The sequence below is a fragment of the Ranitomeya variabilis genome, chromosome 8 (genome assembly GCF_051348905.1).
Source record: "Ranitomeya variabilis isolate aRanVar5 chromosome 8, aRanVar5.hap1, whole genome shotgun sequence".
Classification (NCBI taxonomy): Eukaryota; Metazoa; Chordata; class Amphibia; order Anura; family Dendrobatidae; genus Ranitomeya; species Ranitomeya variabilis.
Window position 1 is genome coordinate 213,410,146 of NC_135239.1, and position 24,134 is coordinate 213,434,279.

The 24,134-nt window shown below is 45.5% G+C and overlaps 1 protein-coding gene across 10 annotated transcripts in view; it reads left to right on the forward strand.

Moving 5' to 3' along the window:
• IL5RA (interleukin 5 receptor subunit alpha) overlaps positions 1–24,134 on the forward strand; it is a 120,799-nt gene that overhangs the window by 89,924 nt on the left and 6,741 nt on the right. For all 10 annotated transcript variants that reach the window (XM_077276861.1, XM_077276863.1, XM_077276858.1 and 7 more), the window contains 2 exons: positions 14,376–14,566; positions 23,391–23,521. In XM_077276861.1, the coding sequence (XP_077132976.1) occupies positions 14,376–14,566; positions 23,391–23,521 (322 nt within the window). The remainder of the gene's footprint in view (positions 1–14,375; positions 14,567–23,390; positions 23,522–24,134) is intronic.

Consider the following 24,134-nt stretch of genomic DNA (forward strand, 5'->3'; position numbering starts at 1 on the left):
ACCACTGTGCGGGCTGTGCTCTATATACCACTGTGCGGGCTGTGCTCTATATACCACTGTGTGGGCTGTGCTCTATATACCACTGTGAGGGCTGTGCTCTATATACCACTGTGCGGGCTGTGCTCTATATACCACTGTGCGGGCTGTGCTCTATATTCCACTGTGCGGGCTGTGCTCTATATACCACTGTGCGGGCTGTGCTGTATATACCACTGTGCGGGCTGTGCTGGATATACCACTGTGCGGGCTGTGCTCTATATACCACTGTGTTGGCTGTGCTCTATATTCCACTGTGCGGGCTGTGCTGTATATACCACTGTGCGGGCTGTGCTCTATATACCACTGTGCGGGCTGTGCTCTATATACCACTGTGCGGGCTGTGCTCTATATACCACTGTGCGGGCTGTGCTCTATATACCACTGTGTTGGCTGTGCTCTATATTCCACTGTGCGGGCTGTGCTGTATATACCACTGTGCGGGCTGTGCTCTATATACCACTGTGCGGGCTGTGCTCTATATACCACTGTGCGGGCTGTGCTCTATATACCACTGTGCGGGCTGTGCTCTATATACCACTGTGTGGGCTGTGCTCTATATACCACTGTGCGGGCTGTGCTCTATATACCACTGTGTGGGCTGTGCTCTATATACCACTGTGCGGGCTGTGCTCTATATACCACTGTGTTGGCTGTGCTCTATATACCACTGTGTTGGCTGTGCTCTATATACCACTGTGCGGGCTGTGCTCTATATACCACTGTGCGGGCTGTGCTCTATATACCACTGTGCGGGCTGTGCTCTATATACCACTGTGTGGGCTGTGCTCTATATACCACTGTGCGGGCTGTGCTCTATATACCACTGTGCGGGCTGTGCTCTATATACCACTGTGCGGGCTGTGCTCTATATACCACTGTGTTGGCTGTGCTCTATATACCACTGTGCGGGCTGTGCTGTATATACCACTGTGAGGGCTGTGCTGTATATACCACTGTGAGGGCTGTGCTGTATATACCACTGTGTTGGCTGTGCTCTATATACCACTGTGCGGGCTGTGCTCTATATACCACTGTGTTGGCTGTGCTCTATATACCACTGTGCGGGCTGTGCTGTATATACCACTGTGAGGGCTGTGCTCTATATACCACTGTGTTGGCTGTGCTTTATATACCACTGTGTGAGCTGTGCTCTATATACCACTGTGTGGGCTGTGCTGTATATACCACTGTGAGGGCTGTGCTCTATATACCACTGTGTGGGCTGTGCTCTATATACCACTGTGCGGGCTGTGCTGTATATACCACTGTGAGGGCTGTGCTCTATATACCACTGTGTTGGCTGTGCTCTATATACCACTGTGCGGGCTGTGCTGTATATACCACTGTGCGGGCTGTGCTGTATATACCACTGTGAGGGCTGTGCTGTATATACCACTGTGAGGGCTGTGCTGTATATACCACTGTGAGGGCTGTGCTGGATATACCACTGTGCGGGCTGTGCTCTATATACCACTGTGCGGGCTGTGCTGTATATACCACTGTGAGGGCTGTGCTGTATATACCACTGTGAGGGCTGTGCTCTATATACCACTGTGCGGGCTGTGCTCTATATACCACTGTGTTGGCTGTGCTCTATATACCACTGTGCGGGCTGTGCTGTATATACCACTGTGAGGGCTGTGCTCTATATACCACTGTGTTGGCTGTGCTTTATATACCACTGTGTGAGCTGTGCTCTATATACCACTGTGCGGGCTGTGCTCTATATACCACTGTGCGGGCTGTGCTCTATATACCACTGTGCGGGCTGTGCTCTATATACCACTGTGTGGGCTGTGCTCTATATACCACTGTGAGGGCTGTGCTCTATATACCACTGTGCGGGCTGTGCTCTATATACCACTGTGCGGGCTGTGCTCTATATTCCACTGTGCGGGCTGTGCTCTATATTCCACTGTGCGGGCTGTGCTGTATATACCACTGTGCGGGCTGTGCTGGATATACCACTGTGCGGGCTGTGCTCTATATACCACTGTGTTGGCTGTGCTCTATATTCCACTGTGCGGGCTGTGCTGTATATACCACTGTGCGGGCTGTGCTCTATATACCACTGTGCGGGCTGTGCTCTATATACCACTGTGCGGGCTGTGCTCTATATACCACTGTGCGGGCTGTGCTCTATATACCACTGTGTTGGCTGTGCTCTATATTCCACTGTGCGGGCTGTGCTGTATATACCACTGTGCGGGCTGTGCTCTATATACCACTGTGCGGGCTGTGCTCTATATACCACTGTGCGGGCTGTGCTCTATATACCACTGTGCGGGCTGTGCTCTATATACCACTGTGTGGGCTGTGCTCTATATACCACTGTGCGGGCTGTGCTCTATATACCACTGTGTGGGCTGTGCTCTATATACCACTGTGCGGGCTGTGCTCTATATACCACTGTGTTGGCTGTGCTCTATATACCACTGTGTTGGCTGTGCTCTATATACCACTGTGCGGGCTGTGCTCTATATACCACTGTGCGGGCTGTGCTCTATATACCACTGTGCGGGCTGTGCTCTATATACCACTGTGTGGGCTGTGCTCTATATACCACTGTGCGGGCTGTGCTCTATATACCACTGTGCGGGCTGTGCTCTATATACCACTGTGCGGGCTGTGCTCTATATACCACTGTGTTGGCTGTGCTCTATATACCACTGTGCGGGCTGTGCTGTATATACCACTGTGAGGGCTGTGCTGTATATACCACTGTGAGGGCTGTGCTGTATATACCACTGTGTTGGCTGTGCTCTATATACCACTGTGCGGGCTGTGCTCTATATACCACTGTGTTGGCTGTGCTCTATATACCACTGTGCGGGCTGTGCTGTATATACCACTGTGAGGGCTGTGCTCTATATACCACTGTGTTGGCTGTGCTTTATATACCACTGTGTGAGCTGTGCTCTATATACCACTGTGTGGGCTGTGCTCTATATACCACTGTGCGGGCTGTGCTGTATATACCACTGTGAGGGCTGTGCTCTATATACCACTGTGTTGGCTGTGCTCTATATACCACTGTGCGGGCTGTGCTGTATATACCACTGTGCGGGCTGTGCTGTATATACCACTGTGAGGGCTGTGCTGTATATACCACTGTGAGGGCTGTGCTGTATATACCACTGTGAGGGCTGTGCTGGATATACCACTGTGCGGGCTGTGCTCTATATACCACTGTGCGGGCTGTGCTGTATATACCACTGTGAGGGCTGTGCTGTATATACCACTGTGAGGGCTGTGCTCTATATACCACTGTGCGGGCTGTGCTCTATATACCACTGTGTTGGCTGTGCTCTATATACCACTGTGCGGGCTGTGCTGTATATACCACTGTGAGGGCTGTGCTCTATATACCACTGTGTTGGCTGTGCTTTATATACCACTGTGTGAGCTGTGCTCTATATACCACTGTGTGGGCTGTGCTCTATATACCACTGTGCGGGCTGTGCTGTATATACCACTGTGAGGGCTGTGCTCTATATACCACTGTGCGGGCTGTGCTGTATATACCACTGTGCGGGCTGTGCTGTATATACCACTGTGAGGGCTGTGCTGTATATACCACTGTGAGGGCTGTGCTGTATATACCACTGTGAGGGCTGTGCTGTATATACCACTGTGAGGGCTGTGCTCTATATACCACTGTGCGGGCTGTGCTGTATATACCACTGTGAGGGCTGTGCTGTATATACCACTGTGAGGGCTGTGCTCTATATACCACTGTGTTGGCTGTGCTCTATATACCACTGTGTTGGCTGTGCTCTATATACCACTGTGCGGGCTGTGCTCTATATACCACTGTGAGGGCTGTGCTCTATATACCACTGTGTGGGCTGTGCTGTATATACCACTGTGCGGGCTGTGCTCTATATACCACTGTGCGGGCTGTGCTCTATATACCACTGTGCGGGCTGTGCTCTATATACCACTGTGCGGGCTGTGCTGTATATACCACTGTGCGGGCTCTGCTCTATATTCCACTGTGCGGGCTGTGCTCTATATACCACTGTGCGGGCTGTGCTGTATATACCACTGTGCGGGCTGTGCTGGATATACCACTGTGCGGGCTGTGCTCTATATACCACTGTGTTGGCTGTGCTCTATATTCCACTGTGCGGGCTGTGCTGTATATACCACTGTGCGGGCTGTGCTCTATATACCACTGTGCGGGCTGTGCTCTATATACCACTGTGCGGGCTGTGCTCTATATACCACTGTGCGGGCTGTGCTCTATATACCACTGTGTTGGCTGTGCTCTATATTCCACTGTGCGGGCTGTGCTGTATATACCACTGTGCGGGCTGTGCTCTATATACCACTGTGCGGGCTGTGCTCTATATACCACTGTGCGGGCTGTGCTCTATATACCACTGTGCGGGCTGTGCTCTATATACCACTGTGTGGGCTGTGCTCTATATACCACTGTGAGGGCTGTGCTCTATATACCACTGTGCGGGCTGTGCTCTATATACCACTGTGCGGGCTGTGCTCTATATTCCACTGTGCGGGCTGTGCTCTATATACCACTGTGCGGGCTGTGCTGTATATACCACTGTGCGGGCTGTGCTGGATATACCACTGTGCGGGCTGTGCTCTATATACCACTGTGTTGGCTGTGCTCTATATTCCACTGTGCGGGCTGTGCTGTATATACCACTGTGCGGGCTGTGCTCTATATACCACTGTGCGGGCTGTGCTCTATATACCACTGTGCGGGCTGTGCTCTATATACCACTGTGCGGGCTGTGCTCTATATACCACTGTGTTGGCTGTGCTCTATATTCCACTGTGCGGGCTGTGCTGTATATACCACTGTGCGGGCTGTGCTCTATATACCACTGTGCGGGCTGTGCTCTATATACCACTGTGCGGGCTGTGCTCTATATACCACTGTGCGGGCTGTGCTCTATATACCACTGTGTGGGCTGTGCTCTATATACCACTGTGAGGGCTGTGCTCTATATACCACTGTGCGGGCTGTGCTCTATATACCACTGTGCGGGCTGTGCTCTATATACCACTGTGCGGGCTGTGCTGTATATACCACTGTGCGGGCTGTGCTGTATATACCACTGTGGGCTGTGCTGTATATACCACTGTGGGGGCTGTTCTGTATATACTACTGTGTGGGCTGTGCTGTATACTACTACGCGGGCTGTGCTATATTATGCAGGCTGTGCTATATACTATGCAAGTTGTGCTATATACTATGCGGGCTTTGATATATACTATGGGGGGTATATTATATTCTATGGGGGAGGCCATGTTATATACTATGTGGCTTTGTTATATACTATTGCGGGGGTATATTATATTCTATGGGGGAGGCTGTCTTATATACTATGGGGGGCTGCATTATATTCTATGGGGGGCTACATTATATATTATGGAGAGGTGGGTTGTATTATATTCTATGGGGGCTGTATTAGATTTTATGAGGGATGATTGCTTCATACTTTTTGATGGGGCAGCATTATATTCTATGTGGAGGTGGGCTGTATTCTATTTGGGGCTACGTTATATTCTATGGGGGGCAGTATTATATTTATATTCTATGAGGGGTGATTGCATCATACTCTATGGGGGGGCTGCATTATATTCTATGGGGTGGCTGCATTATACTCTGGGTTGGCTGCATTATATTCTGTAGGGTGGTGGCTGCATTATACTATATGTGGGCTGCATTATACTGTATTGAGGACTATGGGGAATACGTTATACTATATGAAGAACTATGGGGTGCATTATACTATGGGAAGTGAATTGTACTACATGGATGACTATGGCGGTGCATTATACTATATGGAGCACTATGAGGAGTGTACTATGCTATATGGAGGACTATGAGGAGTGTTTTATCCTATATGGAGGTCTGAGCAGTGTATTTTAATATATGGAGTACTATAAGGGGTGTATTATACTATATGGAGGACTGTGGTGCACATTATAATATATGGAGGACTGTTGTGAATTCCGTTCTCGGGCTCCCTCCTGTGGTCATGAGTGGTACTGTGTGAGTTTGTTCTTGGGCTCCCTCTGGTGGCCTTTAGCGATATGGCTGGGCTCAGCTGCTTCATTTCCTTCTATGCTGGGCCTATTTAACTCACCTGGACCTTCATTTGTTGCCTGCTGTCGGTGTATTCAGTCCTGTTTCTGAGAGCTCCTGAATATTCCTTGTGACCAGTCTCCTGCTGGAGAAGTTAAGTTTGTTTGTTCATTTTGCTCATTATTTCCTTGAAAACGTTTCTCAGTATATAATGAGTTCAGTCCAGCTTGCTATTATGTGATTTTTCGCTTGCTGGTTAGTTCTGGGGTGCAGAGTGCGCCCCTCACATCGTGAGTCGGTGTGGGGGTTCTTGTATTCTCTGCGTGGTTTATTTTTGATAGTTTTTGTACTGACCGCACAGACACCTATCTATTATCTACCTATCTAGTATTAGCGGGCCTCATTTGCTGAACCTGTTTCATTTCTACGTTTGTCTTTTCCCCTTAACTCACCGTTATTATTTGTGGGGGGCTGTCTATAACTTTGGGGTTATTTCTCTGAGGCAAGTGAGGTCTTTGCTTTCTCTCTAGGGGTAGTCAGTTTCTCAGGTTGTGAACGAGGCGTCTAGGATTTTAGGAACGCTCCACAGCTGCCTTTAGTGTTTGTGGATAGGATCAGGATTGCGGTCAGTATAGCTTCCACCTCCCCAGAACTTGTCCTATATTCTGGTCATATGTGTCAGGTCAGTTTTGAGATCCTACCACCGGATCATAACAGTACAGCAGGCCCTAAAGTGTTAATGCAGCAGAAGAGGGAGAAGAGAAATCCTGAAGTCATTTTTTTTTTTTTCCTCTGCACTGTGTTTAGTTTCTCTCCTCCCCTTAATCTCTGGGTGGTTCTGAACTCAGCTGCAGATATGGACATTCAGAGTCTGTCTTCTAGTGTGGACCATCTCACTGCAAGGGTACAGGGCATTCAGGATTATGTAGTCCGCAGTCCTATGTCAGAGCCTAAAATACCAACTCCTGAGCTGTTTTCCGGAGATAGATCTAGGTTTTTGAACTTTAAGAATAATTGTAAGTTATTCCTTTCTCTGAGACCTCGCTCCTCTGGTGATTCTGTTCAGCAAGTTAAAATTGTTATTTCTTTGTTACGTGGTGACCCTCAAGATTGGGCATTCTCTCTGGCGCCAGGAGATCCTGCATTGCTAAATGTGGATGCGTTTTTTCTGGCGCTTGGAGTGCTTTATGAGGAACCTAATCTGGTAGACCAAGCAGAGAAGGTTTTGCTGGCTCTCTCTCAGGGTCAAGATGAAGCAGAGGTTTACTGTCAGAAGTTTAGGAGGTGGTCTGTGCTCACTTAATGGAATGAGTGCGCCCTGGGGCGATTTTCAGAAAGGGTCTTTCTGAAGCCCTTAAAGATGTTATGGTGGGGTTCCCCACGCCTGTGGGTCTGAATGAGTCTATGTCTTTGGCCATTCAGATAGATCGGCGTCTGCGGGAGCGCAAACCAGTGCACCATCTGGCGGTATTTTCTGAGCAGAAACCTGAGCCTATGCAATGCGACAGGATTCTGACCAGAGTTGAACGGCAAAACCACAGACGTCAGAATGGGTTGTGCTTTTACTGTGGTGATTCTGCTCATGCTATCTCAGAGTGTTCTAAGCGCACAAAAAGGTTCGCCAAGTCTGTCACCATTGGTACTGTACAACCTAAATTCATTTTGTCTATTACTTTGATTTGCTCTCTGTCATCCTACTCAGTTATGGCTTTTGTGGATTCAGGTGCCGCCCTGAATTTGATGGATTTGTCATTTGCCAGGCGCTGTGGTTTTATCTTGGAGCCTTTACAATTTCCTATTTCACTAAAGGGAATTGATGCTACGCCATTGGCCAAGAATAAACCTCAGTACTGGACTCAAGTGACCATGTGCATGGCTCCTGCACATCAGGAGGTGATTTGCTTTCTTGTACTACATAATTTGCATGATGTTGTCGTGTTGGGCCTGCCATGGTTGCAGGCTCATAATCCAGTCCTGGATTGGAAAGCAATGTCTGTGTCAAGTTGGGGTTGCCAGGGAATTCATGGCGATGCTCCTTTGGTGTCAATTGCTTCTTCTACTCCTTCTGAAGTCCCTGAATTTTTGTCGGACTACCAGGATGTATTTGATGAGCCCAAATCTAGTGCTCTACCTCCTCATAGGGATTGTGATTGTGCTATAAATCTGATTCCTGGTAGTAAGTTCCCTAAGGGACGACTTTTTAATTTATCTGTACCAGAACATGCCGCTATGCGGAGTTATATAAAGGAGTCCTTGGAGAAGGGGCATATTCGCCCGTCCTCGTCCCCTTTAGGTGCGGGGTTCTTTTTTGTGGCCAAGAAGGATGGTTCTCTGAGACCCTGTATAGATTATCGCCTTCTAAATAACATCACGGTCAAATTTCAGTACCCCTTGCCACTGTTGTCCGATCTGTTTGCCCGGATTAGGGGGGCCAGTTGGTTCACCAAGATAGATCTTCGAGGAGCGTATAATCTTGTGCGCATAAAGCAGGGCGATGAATGGAAAACAGCATTTAATACGCCCGAAGGCCATTTTGAGTACTTGGTGATGCCTTTTGGGCTTTCTAATGCCCCCTCTGTGTTTCAGTCCTTCATGCATGACCTCTTCCGAGAGTATCTGGATAGATTTATGATTGTGTACCTGGATGATATTTTGGTCTTTTCTGATGATTGGGAGTCTCATGTGAAGCAGGTCAGGATGGTATTTCAGGTCCTGCGTGCCAATGCCTTGTTTGTGAAGGGCTCTAAATGTCTCTTCGGAGTCCAGAAGGTTTCCTTTTTGGGCTTTATTTTTTCTCCTTCTACTATTGAGATGGATCCAGTCAAGGTCCAGGCTATTTATGACTGGACTCAACCTACATCTGTGAAGAGTCTTCAGAAGTTCTTGGGTTTTGCTAATTTTTACCGTCACTTCATCACTAATTTTTCTAGTGTGGTTAAGCCTTTGACGGATTTGACCAAGAAGGGTTCTGATGTGACGAATTGGTCTCCTGTGGCCGTGGAGGCCTTTCAGGAGCTGAAACGTCGATTTTCTTCGGCTCCTGTCTTGCGCCAGCCCGATGTCTCTCTTCCCTTTCAGGTCGAGGTTGATGCTTCTGAGATTGGAGCAGGGGCTGTCTTGTCGCAGAGAAGCTCTGATGGCTCTGTGATGAGACCATGTGTTTTCTTTTCAAGAAAGTTTTCACCTGCCGAGCGTAATTATGATGTTGGTAATCGGGAGTTGTTGGCAATGAAGTGGGCATTTGAGGAGTGGCGACATTGGCTTGAGGGAGCCAAGCATCGTGTGGTGGTCTTGACGGATCACAAGAATTTGACTTATCTCGAGTCTGCCAAACGGTTGAATCCGAGACAGGCTCGATGGTCGCTGTTTTTCTCTCGTTTCAATTTCGTGGTTTCATATCTTCCAGGTTCGAAAAACGTGAAGGCTGATGCCCTTTCTAGGAGTTTTGTACCTGACTCCCCGGAAGTTTCTGAACCGACTGGTGTCCTCAAAGAGGGGGTGATTTTGTCTGCCATCTCTCCTGATCTGCGACGGGTGTTGCAGGAGTTTCAGGCCAATAGACCTGACCGTTGTCCACCGGAGAGACTGTTTGTCCCGGACAGATGGACCAGTAGAGTTATTTCCGAGGTTCATTCTTCGGTGTTGGCAGGTCATCCTGGGATTTTTGGTACCAGGGATTTGGTGGCGAGGTCCTTTTGGTGGCCTTCCTTGTCGCGGGATGTGCGTTCCTTTGTGCAGTCCTGTGGGATTTGTGCTCGGGCCAAGCCTTGCTGTTCTCGTGCCAGTGGATTGCTTTTGCCTTTGCCTGTCCCGAAGAGGCCTTGGACGCACATTTCCATGGATTTTATTTCGGATCTTCCTGTCTCTCAGAGGATGTCTGTCATCTGGGTGGTTTGTGATCGTTTTTCTAAAATGGTCCATTTGGTACCTTTGCCTAAGCTGCCTTCCTCCTCCAATTTGGTGCCACTGTTTTTTCAGAATGTGGTTCGTTCACATGGTATTCCGGAGAACATTGTGTCTGACAGAGGATCCCAGTTTGTGTCCAGATTTTGGCGGTCCTTTTGTGCTAAGATGGGCATTGAATTGTCTTTTTCGTCGGCCTTCCATCCTCAGACGAATGGCCAAACCGAATGAACTAATCAGACCTTGGAAACTTATTTGAGATGTTTTGTTTCTGCTGATCAGGATGATTGGGTGACTTTTTTGCCATTGGCTGAGTTCGCCCTCAATAATCGGGCTAGTTCTGCTACTTTGGTTTCACCTTTCTTTTGCAATTCTGGTTTTCATCCTCGTTTTTCCTCGGGTCAGGTTGAACCCTCTGACTGTCCTGGGGTGGATTCTGTGGTGGATAGGTTGCAGCAGATTTGGAACCATGTGGTGGACAATTTGACGTTGTTCCAAGAGAAGGCTCAGCGCTTTGCTAATCGCCGTCGCTGTGTGGGTCCCCGACTTCGTGTGGGGGATTTGGTGTGGTTGTCTTCTCGTTATGTCCCGATGAAGGTTTCCTCTCCTAAGTTCAAGCCTCGTTTCATCGGTCCTTATAAGATTTTGGAAATCCTCAACCCTGTGTCATTTCGTTTGGACCTCCCAACATCGTTTGCCATTCATAATATGTTCCATAGGTCATTGTTGCGGAGATATGTGGTGCCTGTGGTCCCTTCTGTTGATCCTCCTGCTCCTGTCTTGGTCGAGGGGGAGTTAGAGTAGGTGGTGGAGAAGATCTTGGATTCTCGTATTTCGAGACGGAAGCTTCAGTACTTAGTTAAATGGAAGGGCTATGGTCAGGAGGATAATTCCTGGGTTGTCGCCTCCGATGTCCATGCGGCCGATTTGGTTCGTGCCTTTCATTCGGCTCGTCCTGATCGGCCTGGGAGCTCTGGTGAGGGTTCGGTGACCCCTCCTCAAGGGGGGGGTACTGTTGTGAATTCCGTTCTCGGGCTCCCTCCTGTGGTCATGAGTGGTACTGTGTGAGTTTGTTCTTGGGCTCCCTCTGGTGGCCTTTAGCGATATGGCTGGGCTCAGCTGCTTCATTCCCTTCTATGCTGGGCCTATTTAACTCACCTGGACCTTCATTTGTTGCCTGCTGTCGGTGTATTCAGTCCTGTTTCTGAGAGCTCCTGAATATTCCTTGTGACCAGTCTCCTGCTGGAGAAGTTAAGTTTGTTTGTTCATTTTGCTCATTATTTCCTTGAAAACGTTTCTCTGTATATGATGAGTTCAGTCCAGCTTGCTTATATGTGATTTTTCGCTTGCTGGTTAGTTCTGGGGTGCAGAGTGCGCCCCTCACATCGTGAGTCGGTGTGGGGGTTCTTGTATTCTCTGCGTGGTTTATTTTTGATAGTTTTTGTACTGACCGCACAGACTCCTATCTATTTTCAGTCTATCTAGTGTTAGCGGGCCTCATTTGCTGAACCTGTTTCATTTCTACATTTGTCTTTTCCCCTTAACTCACCGTTATTATTTGTGGGGGGCTGACTATAACTTTGGGGTTATTTCTCTGAGGCAAGTGAGGTCTTTGCTTTCTCTCTAGGGGTAGTCAGTTTCTCAGGCTGTGAACAAGGCGTCTAGGATTTTAGGAACGCTCCACAGCTGCCTTTAGTGTTTGTGGATAGGATCAGGATTGCGGTCAGTATAGCTTCCACATCCCCAGAACTTGTCCTATATTCTGGTCATATGTGTCAGGTCAGTTTTGAGATCCTACCACCGGATCATAACAGAGGACTATGGGGTGTATTTTACTAAACAAGTAAAATGCTGCATATTCAGATTGTTTTTGCTGGAACAAAAATCCTTGTTCTCAGCAGCACATCGCCGGTGTAGACTGTAGATGTGCTGCTGATAACATGATCCTCATCATTATTCCTCAGCTGGTGGAAAGAGGCCGGGAGACAAGCGTTGAACAACTTCAGTATTGTTGATCAAACTCATTTAGCGGCCTGAACTCAGCTGTTATGATCCTTAGTGGATGAGGATCACGAATTACTCCAGCTAAGTAACAAACATAGGACAAGCTCTAGGGAGGTGGCAAACTGGACTGACCGCAAATCTGAACCTATCCAAACACACTAGAAGTAGCCGGTGAACGTGCCTAAAAATCCTAGACGTCTCGAGCCAGCCTGAGGAACTAACTACCCCTAGAGAGAAAGAAAGACCTCTCTTGCCTCCAGAGAAATAATCCCCAAAGATATAGAAGCCCCCAACAAATATTAATGGTGAGGTAAGAGGAAGGCACATACACAGGGGTGAAAACAGATTCAGCAAATGAGGCCCACTAATACTAGATAGCAGAAAATAGTAAAGGGGTCTGTGCGGTCAGTGAAAACCCTTACAAAATATCCACACTGAGATTTCAAGAACCCCCGCACCAACTAACGGTGTGGGGGGAGAAACTCAGTCCCCTAGAGCAACCAGCAAGCGAGGAGATCACATCTTAGCAAGCTGGACAAGAAACATGATGAATGCTGATAATCAAAAAATGAACGGACAAAAACTTAGCTTGTCTTGGAGAGGCTGGGAGCAAGGTAGTCACAAGGAATCTGAAGAGCACTGAATACATTGATAGCAGGCAAGGAACTGAGTATCCAGGTGGGCTAAATAGAAAACCAACCAAGGATAACGAACCAGCTGATGCAGCCAACCTGCAGAAAGACAACACTACACAGTACCGCTTGTGACCACTAGAGGGAGCCTAAAAATAGAATTCACAACACTCAGCGCTTGTAAACCGAAATGCTTCTGTGTGATGTGCAATATGTTAGCATTTGGGGTCACATTTTAATCTTTGCCTAGAGCCCCACTTTGCCTAAAACCGGCCCTACCTACAAGTCTACAAAGATATACAGTCACCATTTGACAAGTGGGCCTGTGTAACTTCAAATGCCAGGGCTGAATTTTAGTCCCAGGCCGGCCCTGCTCTGCACATACTTTCCTGTACATACTTTCCTGCACATACTTTCCTGCACATACTTTCCTGCACATACTTTCCTGCACGTGCTTTCCTGCACGTGCTTTCCTGCACGTGCTTTCCTGCACGTGCTTTCCTGCACGTGCTTTCCTGCACGTACCTTCTTGCACATACTTTCCTGCACATACTTTCCTGCACATACTTTCCTGCACATACTTTCCTGTACATACTTTCCTGCACATACATTCCTGTACATACTTTCCTGTACATACTTTCCTGCACATACTTTCCTGTACATACTTTCCTGCACATACGCTCTGCACGTACCTTCCTGCACATACTTTCCTGCACATACTTTCCTGCACGTACCTTCCTGTACATACTTTCCTGCACATACTTTCCTGTACATACTTTCCTGTACATACTTTCCTGTACATACTTTCCTGCACATACTTTCCTGTACATACTTTCCTGCACGTACCTTCCTGCACATACTTTCCTGTACATACTTTCCTGCACATACGCTCTGCACATACTTTCCTGTACATACTTTCCTGCACATACTTTCCTGCACATACTTTCCTGTACATACTTTCCTGCACATACTTTCCTGCATATACTTTCCTGTACATACTTTCCTGCACATACGCTCTGCACATACTTTCCTGCACATACGCTCTGCACATACTTTCCTGCACATACGCTCTGCACATACTTTCCTGCACATACGCTCTGCACGTACCTTCCTGCACATACTTTCCTGCACATACGCTCTGCACATACTTTCCTGCACATACTTTCCTGCACATACGCTCTGCACATACCTTCCTGCACATACTTTCCTGTACATACTTTCCTGCACATACGCTCTGCACATACTTTCCTGCACATACGCTCTGCACGTACCTTCCTGCACATACTTTCCTGCACATACTTTCCTGTACATACTTTCCTGCACATACTTTCCTGCACATACTTTCCTGCACATACGCTCTGCACATACTTTCCTGCACATACGCTCTGCACGTACCTTCCTGCACATACTTTCCTGTACATACTTTCCTGCACATACTTTCCTGCACATACCTTCCTGCACATACGCTGTGTGCATACTTTCCTGCACATGAACATACGCACATACGCTCTGCACGTACGGTCACCGTAGTGTGCAAAGAACAGGAGCAAACACTGTTCCTCAATACCATCAGTGGACCTATGAAGAGCCAACTGCACTGTCCGTCCAGGAGGTCTGGGCTTTTCTCTGGTGGTCCCTCTGACATTCTGGGGGAGTAGGCAGGCATGGGCAGAGAGATGTTGCTTTCCTTGTACATGTCACAGCTGTTACACTGCTCGGTACATGATCTCTTGCAGGTACAATGACAACATTGACCAATGTACGAGCTACATAATGGAGCCGGGGGGACAGAGACGGACCGGGGGTCACTTTCCACATATTGGCATCTTCGCAAACACTCTAACACGGATCGTGATTCGCGTTAATGGAACAAGTAAAAGCCTAAACATCAAAGCGATGGAGAAGATATTCATGTCTAGTACGATAGGTAAGAGACTAGTAGCAGAGACCACAAGCATCAGCCTAAAAAAACAGCACTCCAATGTGATGAGATCCGACTATACCGTGCTCACGGCTGGGAATCATCAGATCTACAGTGGTTTGCAAAAGTATTCTGGCTTTTTACCTATTTTGTTACATTATAACCTTTGTGTAAATATTTTTGTAATCCGACTTGTGTGTGATGCATAGGCAAGAAATAGTCTAAGTGGGTGAAGTGAGAAAAATATAGGCAAAAATTAAATTTCTGGGATCAAACAACTAAAAATTGGCATGTGCATATGTATTCACCCCTCTTACTATGAAGCCCCTAAAAATTTCTGGTACAAGCAATTCCCTTCATAAATCCCATGCTTAATGAAAGGAAGGCAACCTGTGTGCAATCTAAGTGTCACACGTCTGTCAGTATCTACACTTTACCCTCTCTGTAAGGCCACAGAGGCTGCAGCACCATTAACAAGAGACTCCACTACCCAAACAACACCATGAAGACCAAGGAGATCTCCAAACAACACCATAAAGACCAAGGAGATCTCCAAACACCACCATTAAGACCAAGGAGTTCTCCAAACACAATGAAGACCAAGTAGATCTCCAGACAACACCATGAAGACCAAGGAGATCTCCAAACATAATGAAGACCAAGGAGATCTCCAAACGCCACCATGAAGACCAAAGAGATCTCCAAACAACACCATGAAGACCAAGGAGATCTCCAAACGCCACCATGAAGACCAAAGAGATCTCCAAACAATACCATGAAGACCAAGGAGATCTCCAAACAACACCATGAAGAATAAGGAGGTCTCCAAGAAACACCACGAAGACCAAGGAGATCTCCAAACAAGTCAGGAGAAAAGTTGTTGAGAAGCGCAAGTCAGGGTTGGGTTATAAAAAATATCCCAATCTCTAATGATCCCCCGGAGCTCCATCAAATCCATCATCATCACATGGAAAGAACATGGTACCACAACAAACCTGCCAAGAAATGGTGCTCACCAAAACTCTCAGTCTGGGCAAGGGGGACATTAATCAGAGAGGTAGATCAGAGACCAAAGGTGACCCTGAAGTTCACCAGCAGAGACTACAATATCTGTTCATATGACCAGGGGCAGACACTGACAGCTTGGGGCCACTGTGCAAGAAATGTGCCTGGGCCCCCTCAATTTGTGGCGACAAAGCTATGAATATATATACAGTATTGTATACTGTATATACTCAGCTCTGGCAAAAATTAAGAGATCACTGCACAATGTTCAGTTTGTCTGATTTCTCTCTTTATATGTATATTTTTGAGTAGAAAGTAAATTGTTCTTTTATTCTACAAACTTCTGACAACATGTCTCCGAATGTCCAAGCAATACATTTTGTATTTTTTTTTCTGAAAAGGAGAAATGGTCAAAATTAAAAAAAACAACAGTGCTTTCAGACCTCAAATAATGCAAAGAAAACAAGTTCATAATCATTTAGAAAAAAACAATACTAATGTTTTAACTCGGAAAGAGTTCAGAAATCAATATTTTGTGGAATAACCATGATTTTTCATCCCAGCTTTCATGCATCTTGGCAGCTTTCCACCAGTCTTTCACACTGCTCCTGGGTGACCTTATGCGACTCCTGGTACAATAATGTCAGCAGTTCTTTGTTTGATGGCTTGTGACTATCCATCTTCCTCTTGATTACATTCCAGAGGTTTTCAGTAGGGTTCAGGTCTGGAGATTGGGCTGGCCATGACAGGATTATATATATTATATACAGTACAGACCAAAAGTTTGGACACACCTTCTCATTTAAGGATTTTTCTGTATTTTCATGACTATGAAAACTGTACATTCACACTGAAGGCATCAAAACTATGAATTAACACATGTGGAATTATATACTTAACAAAAAAGTGTGAAACAACTGAAAATATGTCTTATATTCTAGGTTCTTCAAAGTAGCCACCTTTTGCTTTGATGACTGCTTTGCACAGTCTTGGCATTCTCTTGATGAGCTTCAAGAGGTAGTCACTGGGAATGGTTTTCACTTCACAGGTGTGCCCTGTCAGGTTTAATAAGTGGGATTTCTTGCCTTATAAATGGGGTTGGGACCATCAGTTGTGTTGTGCAGAAGTCTGGTGGATACACAGCTGATAGTCCTACTGAATAGACTGTTAGAATTTGTATTATGGCAAGAAAAAAGCAGCTAAGTAAAGAAAAACGAGTGGCCATCATTACTTTTAGAAATGAAGGTCAGTTAGTCCGAAAAATTGGGAAAACTTTGAAAGTGTCCCCAAGTGCAGTGGCAAAAACCATCAAGCGCTACAAAGAAACTGGCTCACATGAGGACCGCCCCAGGAAAGGATGACCAAGAGTCACCTCTGCTTCTGAGGAGAAGTTTATCCGAGTCACCAGCCTCAGAAATCGCAGGTTAACGGCAGCTCAGATTAGAGACCAGGTCAATGCCACACACCGTTCTAGCAGCAGACACATCTCTACAACAACTGTTAAGAGGAGACTTTGTGCAGCAGGCCTTCATGGCAAAATAACTGCTGGGAAACCACTGCTAAGGACAGGCAACAAGCAGAAGAGACTTGTTTGGGCTAAAGAACACAAGGAATGGACATTAGACCAGTGGAAATCTGTGCTTTGGTCTGATGAGTCCAAATTTGAGGTCTTTGGTTCCAACCACCGTGTCTTTGTGCGACGCAGAAAAGGTGAACGGATGGACTCTACATGCCTGGTTCCCACCGTGAAGCATGGTGGAGGAGGTGTGATGGTGTGGGGGGGCTTTGCTGGTGACACTGTTAGGGATTTATTCAAAATTGAAGGCATAGCACCAGCATGGCTACCACAGCATCTTGCAGCGGCATGCTATTCCATCCGGTTTGCGTTTACTTGGACCATCATTTATTTTTCAACAGGACAATGACCCCAAACACACCTCCAGGCTGTGTAAGGGCTATTTGACCAAGAAGGAGAGTGATGGGGTGCTACGCCAGATGACCTGGCCTCCACAGTCACCAGACCTGAACCCAATCGAGATGGTTTGGGGTGAGCTGGACCGCAGAGTGAAGGCAAAAGGGCCAACAAGTGCTAAGCATCTCTGGGAACTCCTTCAAGATTGTTGGAAGACTATTCCCGGTGACTACCTCTTGAAGCTCATCAAGAGAATGCCAAGAGTGTGCAAAACAGTCATCAAAGCAAAAGGTGGCTACTTTGAAGAACCTAGAATATAAGACATAATTTCAGTTGTTTCACACTTTTGTGTTAAGTATATAATTCCACATGGGTTAATTCATAGTTTTGATGCCTTCAGTGTGAATTTACAATTTTCATAGTCATGAAAATACAGAAAAATCTTTAAATGAGAAGATGTGTCCAAACTTTTGGTCTGTACTGTGTATATGTGTATATATATATATATATATATATATATATATATATATATATATATAATATATTATACAACCACACACACATAGAGAACACGTGTATATACAGGTCCTTCTCAAAAAATTAGCATATAGTGTTAAATTTCATTATTTACCATAATGTAATGATTACAATTAAACTTTCATATATTATAGATTCATTATCCACCAACTGAAATTTGTCAGGTCTTTTATTGTTTTAATACTGATGATTTTGGCATACAACTCCTGATAACCCAAAAAACCTGTCTCAATAAATTAGCATATCAAGAAAAGGTTCTCTAAACGACCTATTACCCTAATCTTCTGAATCAACTAATTAACTCTAAACACATGCAAAAGATACCTGAGGCTTTTAAAAACTCCCTGCCTGGTTCATTACTCAAAACCCCCATCATGGGTAAGACTAGCGACCTGACAGATGTCAAGAAGGCCATCATTGACACCCTCAAGCAAGAGGGTAAGACCCAGAAAGAAATTTCTCAACAAATAGGCTGTTCCCAGAGTGCTGTATCAAGGCACCTCAATGGTAAGTCTGTTGGAAGGAAACAATGTGGCAGAAAACGCTGTACAACGAGAAGAGGTGACCGGACCCTGAGGAAGATTGTGGAGAAGGACCGATTCCAGACCTTGGGGAACCTGAGGAAGCAGTGGACTGAGTCTGGTGTGGAAACATCCAGAGCCACCGTGCACAGGCGTGTGCAGGAAATGGGCTACAGGTGCCGCATTCCCCAGGTAAAGCCACTTTTTTTCTACAGAGAAGCAGCACTGGACTGTTGCTAAGTGGTCCCAAGTACTTTTTTCTGATGAAAGCAAATTTTGCATGTCATTCGGAAATCAAGGTGCCAGAGTCTGGAGGAAGACTGGGGAGAAGGAAATGCCAAAATGCCTGAAGTCCAGTGTCAAGTACCCACAGTCAGTGATGGTGTGGGGTGCCATGTCAGCTGCTGGTGTTGGTCCACTGTGTTTCATCAAGGGCAGGGTCAATGCAGCTAGCTATCAGGAGATTTTGGAGCACTTCATGCTTCCATCGGCTGAAATGCTTTATGGAGATGAAGATTTCATTTTCCAGCACGACCTGGCACCTGCTCACAGTGCCAAAACCACTGGTAAATGGTTTACTGACCATGGTATTACTGTGCTCAATTGGCCTGCCAACTCTCCTGACCTGAACCCCATAGAGAATCTGTGGGATATTGTGAAGAGAAAGTTGAGAGACGCAAGACCCAACACTCTGGATGAGCTTAAGGCCGCTATTGAAGCATCCTGGGCCTCCATAACATCTCAGCAGTGTCACAGGCTGATTGCCTCCATGCCACGCCGCATTGAAGCAGTCATTTCTGCCAAAGGATTCCCGACCAAGTATTGAGTGCATAACTGAACATTATTATTTGATGTTTTTTTTGTTTGTTATTAAAAAACACTTTTATTTGATTGGTCGGGTGAAATATGCTAATTTATTGAGACAGGTTTTTTGAGTTATCAGGAGTTGTAGGCCAAAATCATCAGTATTAAAACAATAAAAGACCTGACAAATTTCAGTTGGTGGATAATGAATCTATAATATATGAAAGTTTAATTGTAATCATTACATTATGGTAAATAATGAAATTTAACACTATATGCTAATTTTTTGAGAAGGACCTGTATAAGTATGGGAAAGCCTCTTTCTTTTCTAATTGAGCAGTTGATGGACTGGTCTTCTGGTCACCGGCTGCCCCATCAGCAGTAATTTTATATCTAACAAAAGAGGGGACTATGTAATAAGAGAGGGCACTGTGAATAACAAAAATAACAGGAATACAGGATGGCACCATATATAACTAGAGACGGTGGTACGCAATAAGAGATGGTGTTATACATAATAAGTGAGTACACTATATACTAAGGGACTGTGCTATACATAATAAGGCTACATCCCTGTATCCGTGTTCAGTGTTGCTGTGCTGCCTGTTTTTACAGACGCATTGAGCATGTCCTATGCTGATCCTCAAAATCTGATCAGAACAGAGCATTCTCTGACCCTCACGGATCTCATTCTCAGATCCGTGATTTTCATGTATGTGTTGAATTTACCTATAAAACTCTATGAGTCCATGTGCCATCCGATAAAAAAAACCTGGAAGCACACGGACATTTCACACAAATGTGAGAATATAATAAGGGATTTTACAGATAACATTATCGCTCCACGTCACACAGAACAGACACAGAATAATATCTACATCCAGCACTTACCACTGACGTCTTGTCTGATTAGAGCCGCTTTCTCCTGTTTCTTCTCCATCTGGTCAGACCTTCATGTTGACATCTCCCAGCCACGACTTGTCACAATGATCTTCACAGCCCTGAAAGTAACAAGGTCACATATGTGTGTCTCCCCTGAATACAGATATGTACCCCACAATTAATATACTATTAGCCACCCACCAATATAAATATACAGTGATGAGCAGCACTGTGCCCCCATTACCTATAATCTCTGACTCCCAATAATATAAATTATTCAGTCTCTGTGATTCTTCTGAATTAAGTCCTTGATAGCATCATAATCAATTTGGGGGTGGGAGAAGAAGTAATCAGGTACTGAGCCTCCTCCGCCACCTTCCAATTCACTACAAGTCCCTGACAGCGTCTTCTCCCACCTTTCGGTTAATTATAAAGTATCTTATGCACCTTACCCCTTCCTCTCCCACTCCCCAATAAATGTTAAGTCCCTGATAGCATCCTCCCCATCTCACAATTCATTGTGATGCTATCAGGGGCTTAGTACCCTCCTCTAGCACCCAATTAATTTTCCATCCACATCTAACATCTTTCTTCCCAAGTTCATAAGTCCATTATAAGTCCCCCTTCCTCCCATCCCAATTCCCCACATCCCTCATTGTCCCCCTGCATGCCATCATTGTCCTCTCCCCCACCTCCATCATTGCCATCTCCACCATCCTCATCATTGCTCTCTCCTCCACCCCAATCATTGTTCTCCCCCACCACCATCATTGCCATCTCCACCAACCTCATCATTGCTCTCTCCTCCACCCCAATCATTGTTCTCCCCCACCACCATCATTGGCCTCTCAAACATCACCTCCATCATTGCCCTCTCCACCAACTCCATCATTGCCCTCTCCATCACCTCCATAATTGTTCTCCCCCGCCACCTCCATCATTGTCCTCCCCCACCACTGCTCACCATGCACCTCGCATGGTCCCCTGCAGCATCATCATCTCCAGCAGCTTCCTCTCTCTGACTCAGGCGCACGCTGAATGCTGACGTCATCCAGCTGCGTGGCTGTGTCAAACAGGAAGCACAGGCAGGAAGCAGAGGATGGATCCCTTCAGCTCCGCTCCCCATTTTCGACTGTAGACAGCGGAGCTCCAGGATTGCTCCCTGCCCCCGCACATGAGGGTAATCAGGTCAGGGGCTCCTCAGGGCCGGAAAAAACAGGTCATATTGCCTTCAGTGTTAGCCGCCCTGCAGGGTTTCCCCTCCACCTCCGGCCCGCGGTGCAGCTGCCCATGCGGTATGTCCGCCTCTGTATACGACCACAATAAGCCATACACTCCATAGAGGTGGCATTTATAGAAGAGTGGCCAGAAAAAAAGCCTTTCGTACACACAAGAATTAGGCTTATTGTCAGTTTACCAAAAGACATGTAGGATACTCCCCAAATGTATGGAGGAAGGTGCTGTGGACAGATGGGACCAAAATTGAGCTATTTGGCCACCAAGGTATATGCTATGTCTGGCACCAAACCAACACAGCTCATCACCTTAGGAACACCATCCCCACAGTGAAACATGGTGGTGGCATCTTCATGCTGTGGGGATGTTTTTCGGCAGCAGGGAACAAAGCAAATGGTTCCAGTCTAGGAGAAGATGGATGTGCGAGAAAACAGGGATATTTTTGAGCAAAACCTGTTTCAGTCTGTCAGTGATTTGATAAAGAAAAAGAACCTCGCACTCAACTTATGTTCATATAGAATAAGTGTTTTTATTCAATCCCAGACAGTGGTACGTCAAAACTTTTGGTCTCAAACAGACCTTCGCCAGTTGTTGTGAAGCACATAGTAATAATAAACCTGTGAGCACATTATGGGGGCAGTGTGGAGGACTGGGGGGAAAAAGAACAAGGCAAGAAAATAACCACAAAAGTATATACAAACTATCATTAGCAAACAATATAAATATTCAAAAAGACCGTATTAGAAGAAATAAATCAAGGCACAATCTGTATTCATAAGAGAGTGTAAAGAGGAATGTCATACCGTACTCCAGAATTTATGGGACGAAAAAAATGTCTGTTTGACCAATAAGGGAATCACCAGATAAATGGGGAGAACTACCTGTGATATTATGAAGAGAAGTTTCTGTAAAAAGGTATTTGCTCAAGATAATGAAAATACAGTAATGGGTTAAAACATACCCAAGTGGAGGTAGACTGAAAGTGATTCAGCCCAAGATACTGCGCTTTCGGCAGTGGCAGCCTACAAATAATAATAGAGAGAATGCCTTAGGCAGGTTCTGGTGGCAGAAAAGGTAAAAATGGCAGTAGATGAAGTGAGTGTAATTACAAGTACGTTACCTGGAGTATAGCGGTGCAGACGTGGCATAGGCTCTACAAAGCCACAGAAACAACTCTTCCTTTCCAGACCTAAAACCGGGACGTTTCCCTTGACTACATTGTGCACAATGCAACAACATCCTCAAGGGCAACAATTTTCACGAAGGTCTATGTTTGAGACCGAAACGTTTTGACGTACCACTGTCTGGCATTGAATAAAAACACTTATTCTAAGTTCATAAGAACATAAGTTGAGTGCGAGGTTCTTTTTCTTTATATTGTCACGGTTTGGGAACCTACCTCGGCATCTCTTTGTGGTTGTGCACACTGGTTTAAGGGGAAACGTGTGAATGTTTTGGAGTGGCCTAATCAACGTCTCGACCTTAATCCACTGGAGAATCTGGTCAGACGTGAAGATCGCTGTTCACCAGAGGAAACATCTAACGTGAAGGAGCTGGAGAAGTTTTGCCTTGAGGAATAGACAAATATCCCAGTGGCAAGATGTGGAAAGCTCAGAGAGACTTATCCAAAGTGATTGCAGCTGTAATTGCCACAAAAGGAGGCTCCACACAGTACTGACTTTAGGGAGGGGTGACTAGTTATGCACACTGACGTTTTCAGTTAATTTGTCTTATTTGTTTACTTCACAATAAAAAGAAAACAAAATGTTCACAATTGCAGGCACGTTCTTTACATGTACTGATGCAAACCCTAAAAAAACAGTGAAAGTTCAGGTTGTTTGGTAGCAAAACATGAAAAGTACCAAGGGGGTGAATACTTCCCCAAGCCAGTGTATAGAGATTAAAATGTAACAAGTGTCTGTCCTTGTTCCAGAAAAGATCCCACCTGTCCAGAACCTGACAGTGGATGTGAGCGGACTACACTGGACTAAACCCGTCCAAACCTTATCAGAGATGTGCTTTAAATATGAAGTTAATATCTCATCAATGGGCAGAAACAAACAGGTAAATTGTAACTAACACATTGTAAGCATCAAGAAAAACAATTACTCATAATAATTTATAATATTCTACTTATACGTAAAAGGCAGTATTATAGGAGTTATATTCTTGTACATAGGGGCAGTATTATAGGAGTTATATTCTTGTACATAGGGGCAGTATTATAGTAGTTATATTCTTGTACATAGGAGCAGTATTATAGGAGTTATATTCTTGTACATAGGGGGCAGTATTATATTAGTTATATTATTGTATGTACGGGCAGTATTATAGTAATATTCTTGTACATAGGGGCTGTATTATATTAGTTATATTCTTGTACATAGGAAGCAGTATTATAGTAGTTATATTCTTGTACATAGGGGGCAGTATTATAGTAGTTATATTCTTGTACATAGGGGGCAGTATTATAGTAGTTATATTCTTGTACATAGGGGGCAGTATTATAGTAGTTATATTCTTGTATATAGGGAGCAGTATTATATTAGTTATATTATTGTACATAGGAGCAGTATTATAGTAGTTATATTCATGTACATAGGGGGCAGTATTATAGTAGTTATATTCTTGTACATAAGAGCAGTATTATAGTAGTTATATTCTTGTACACAGGGGA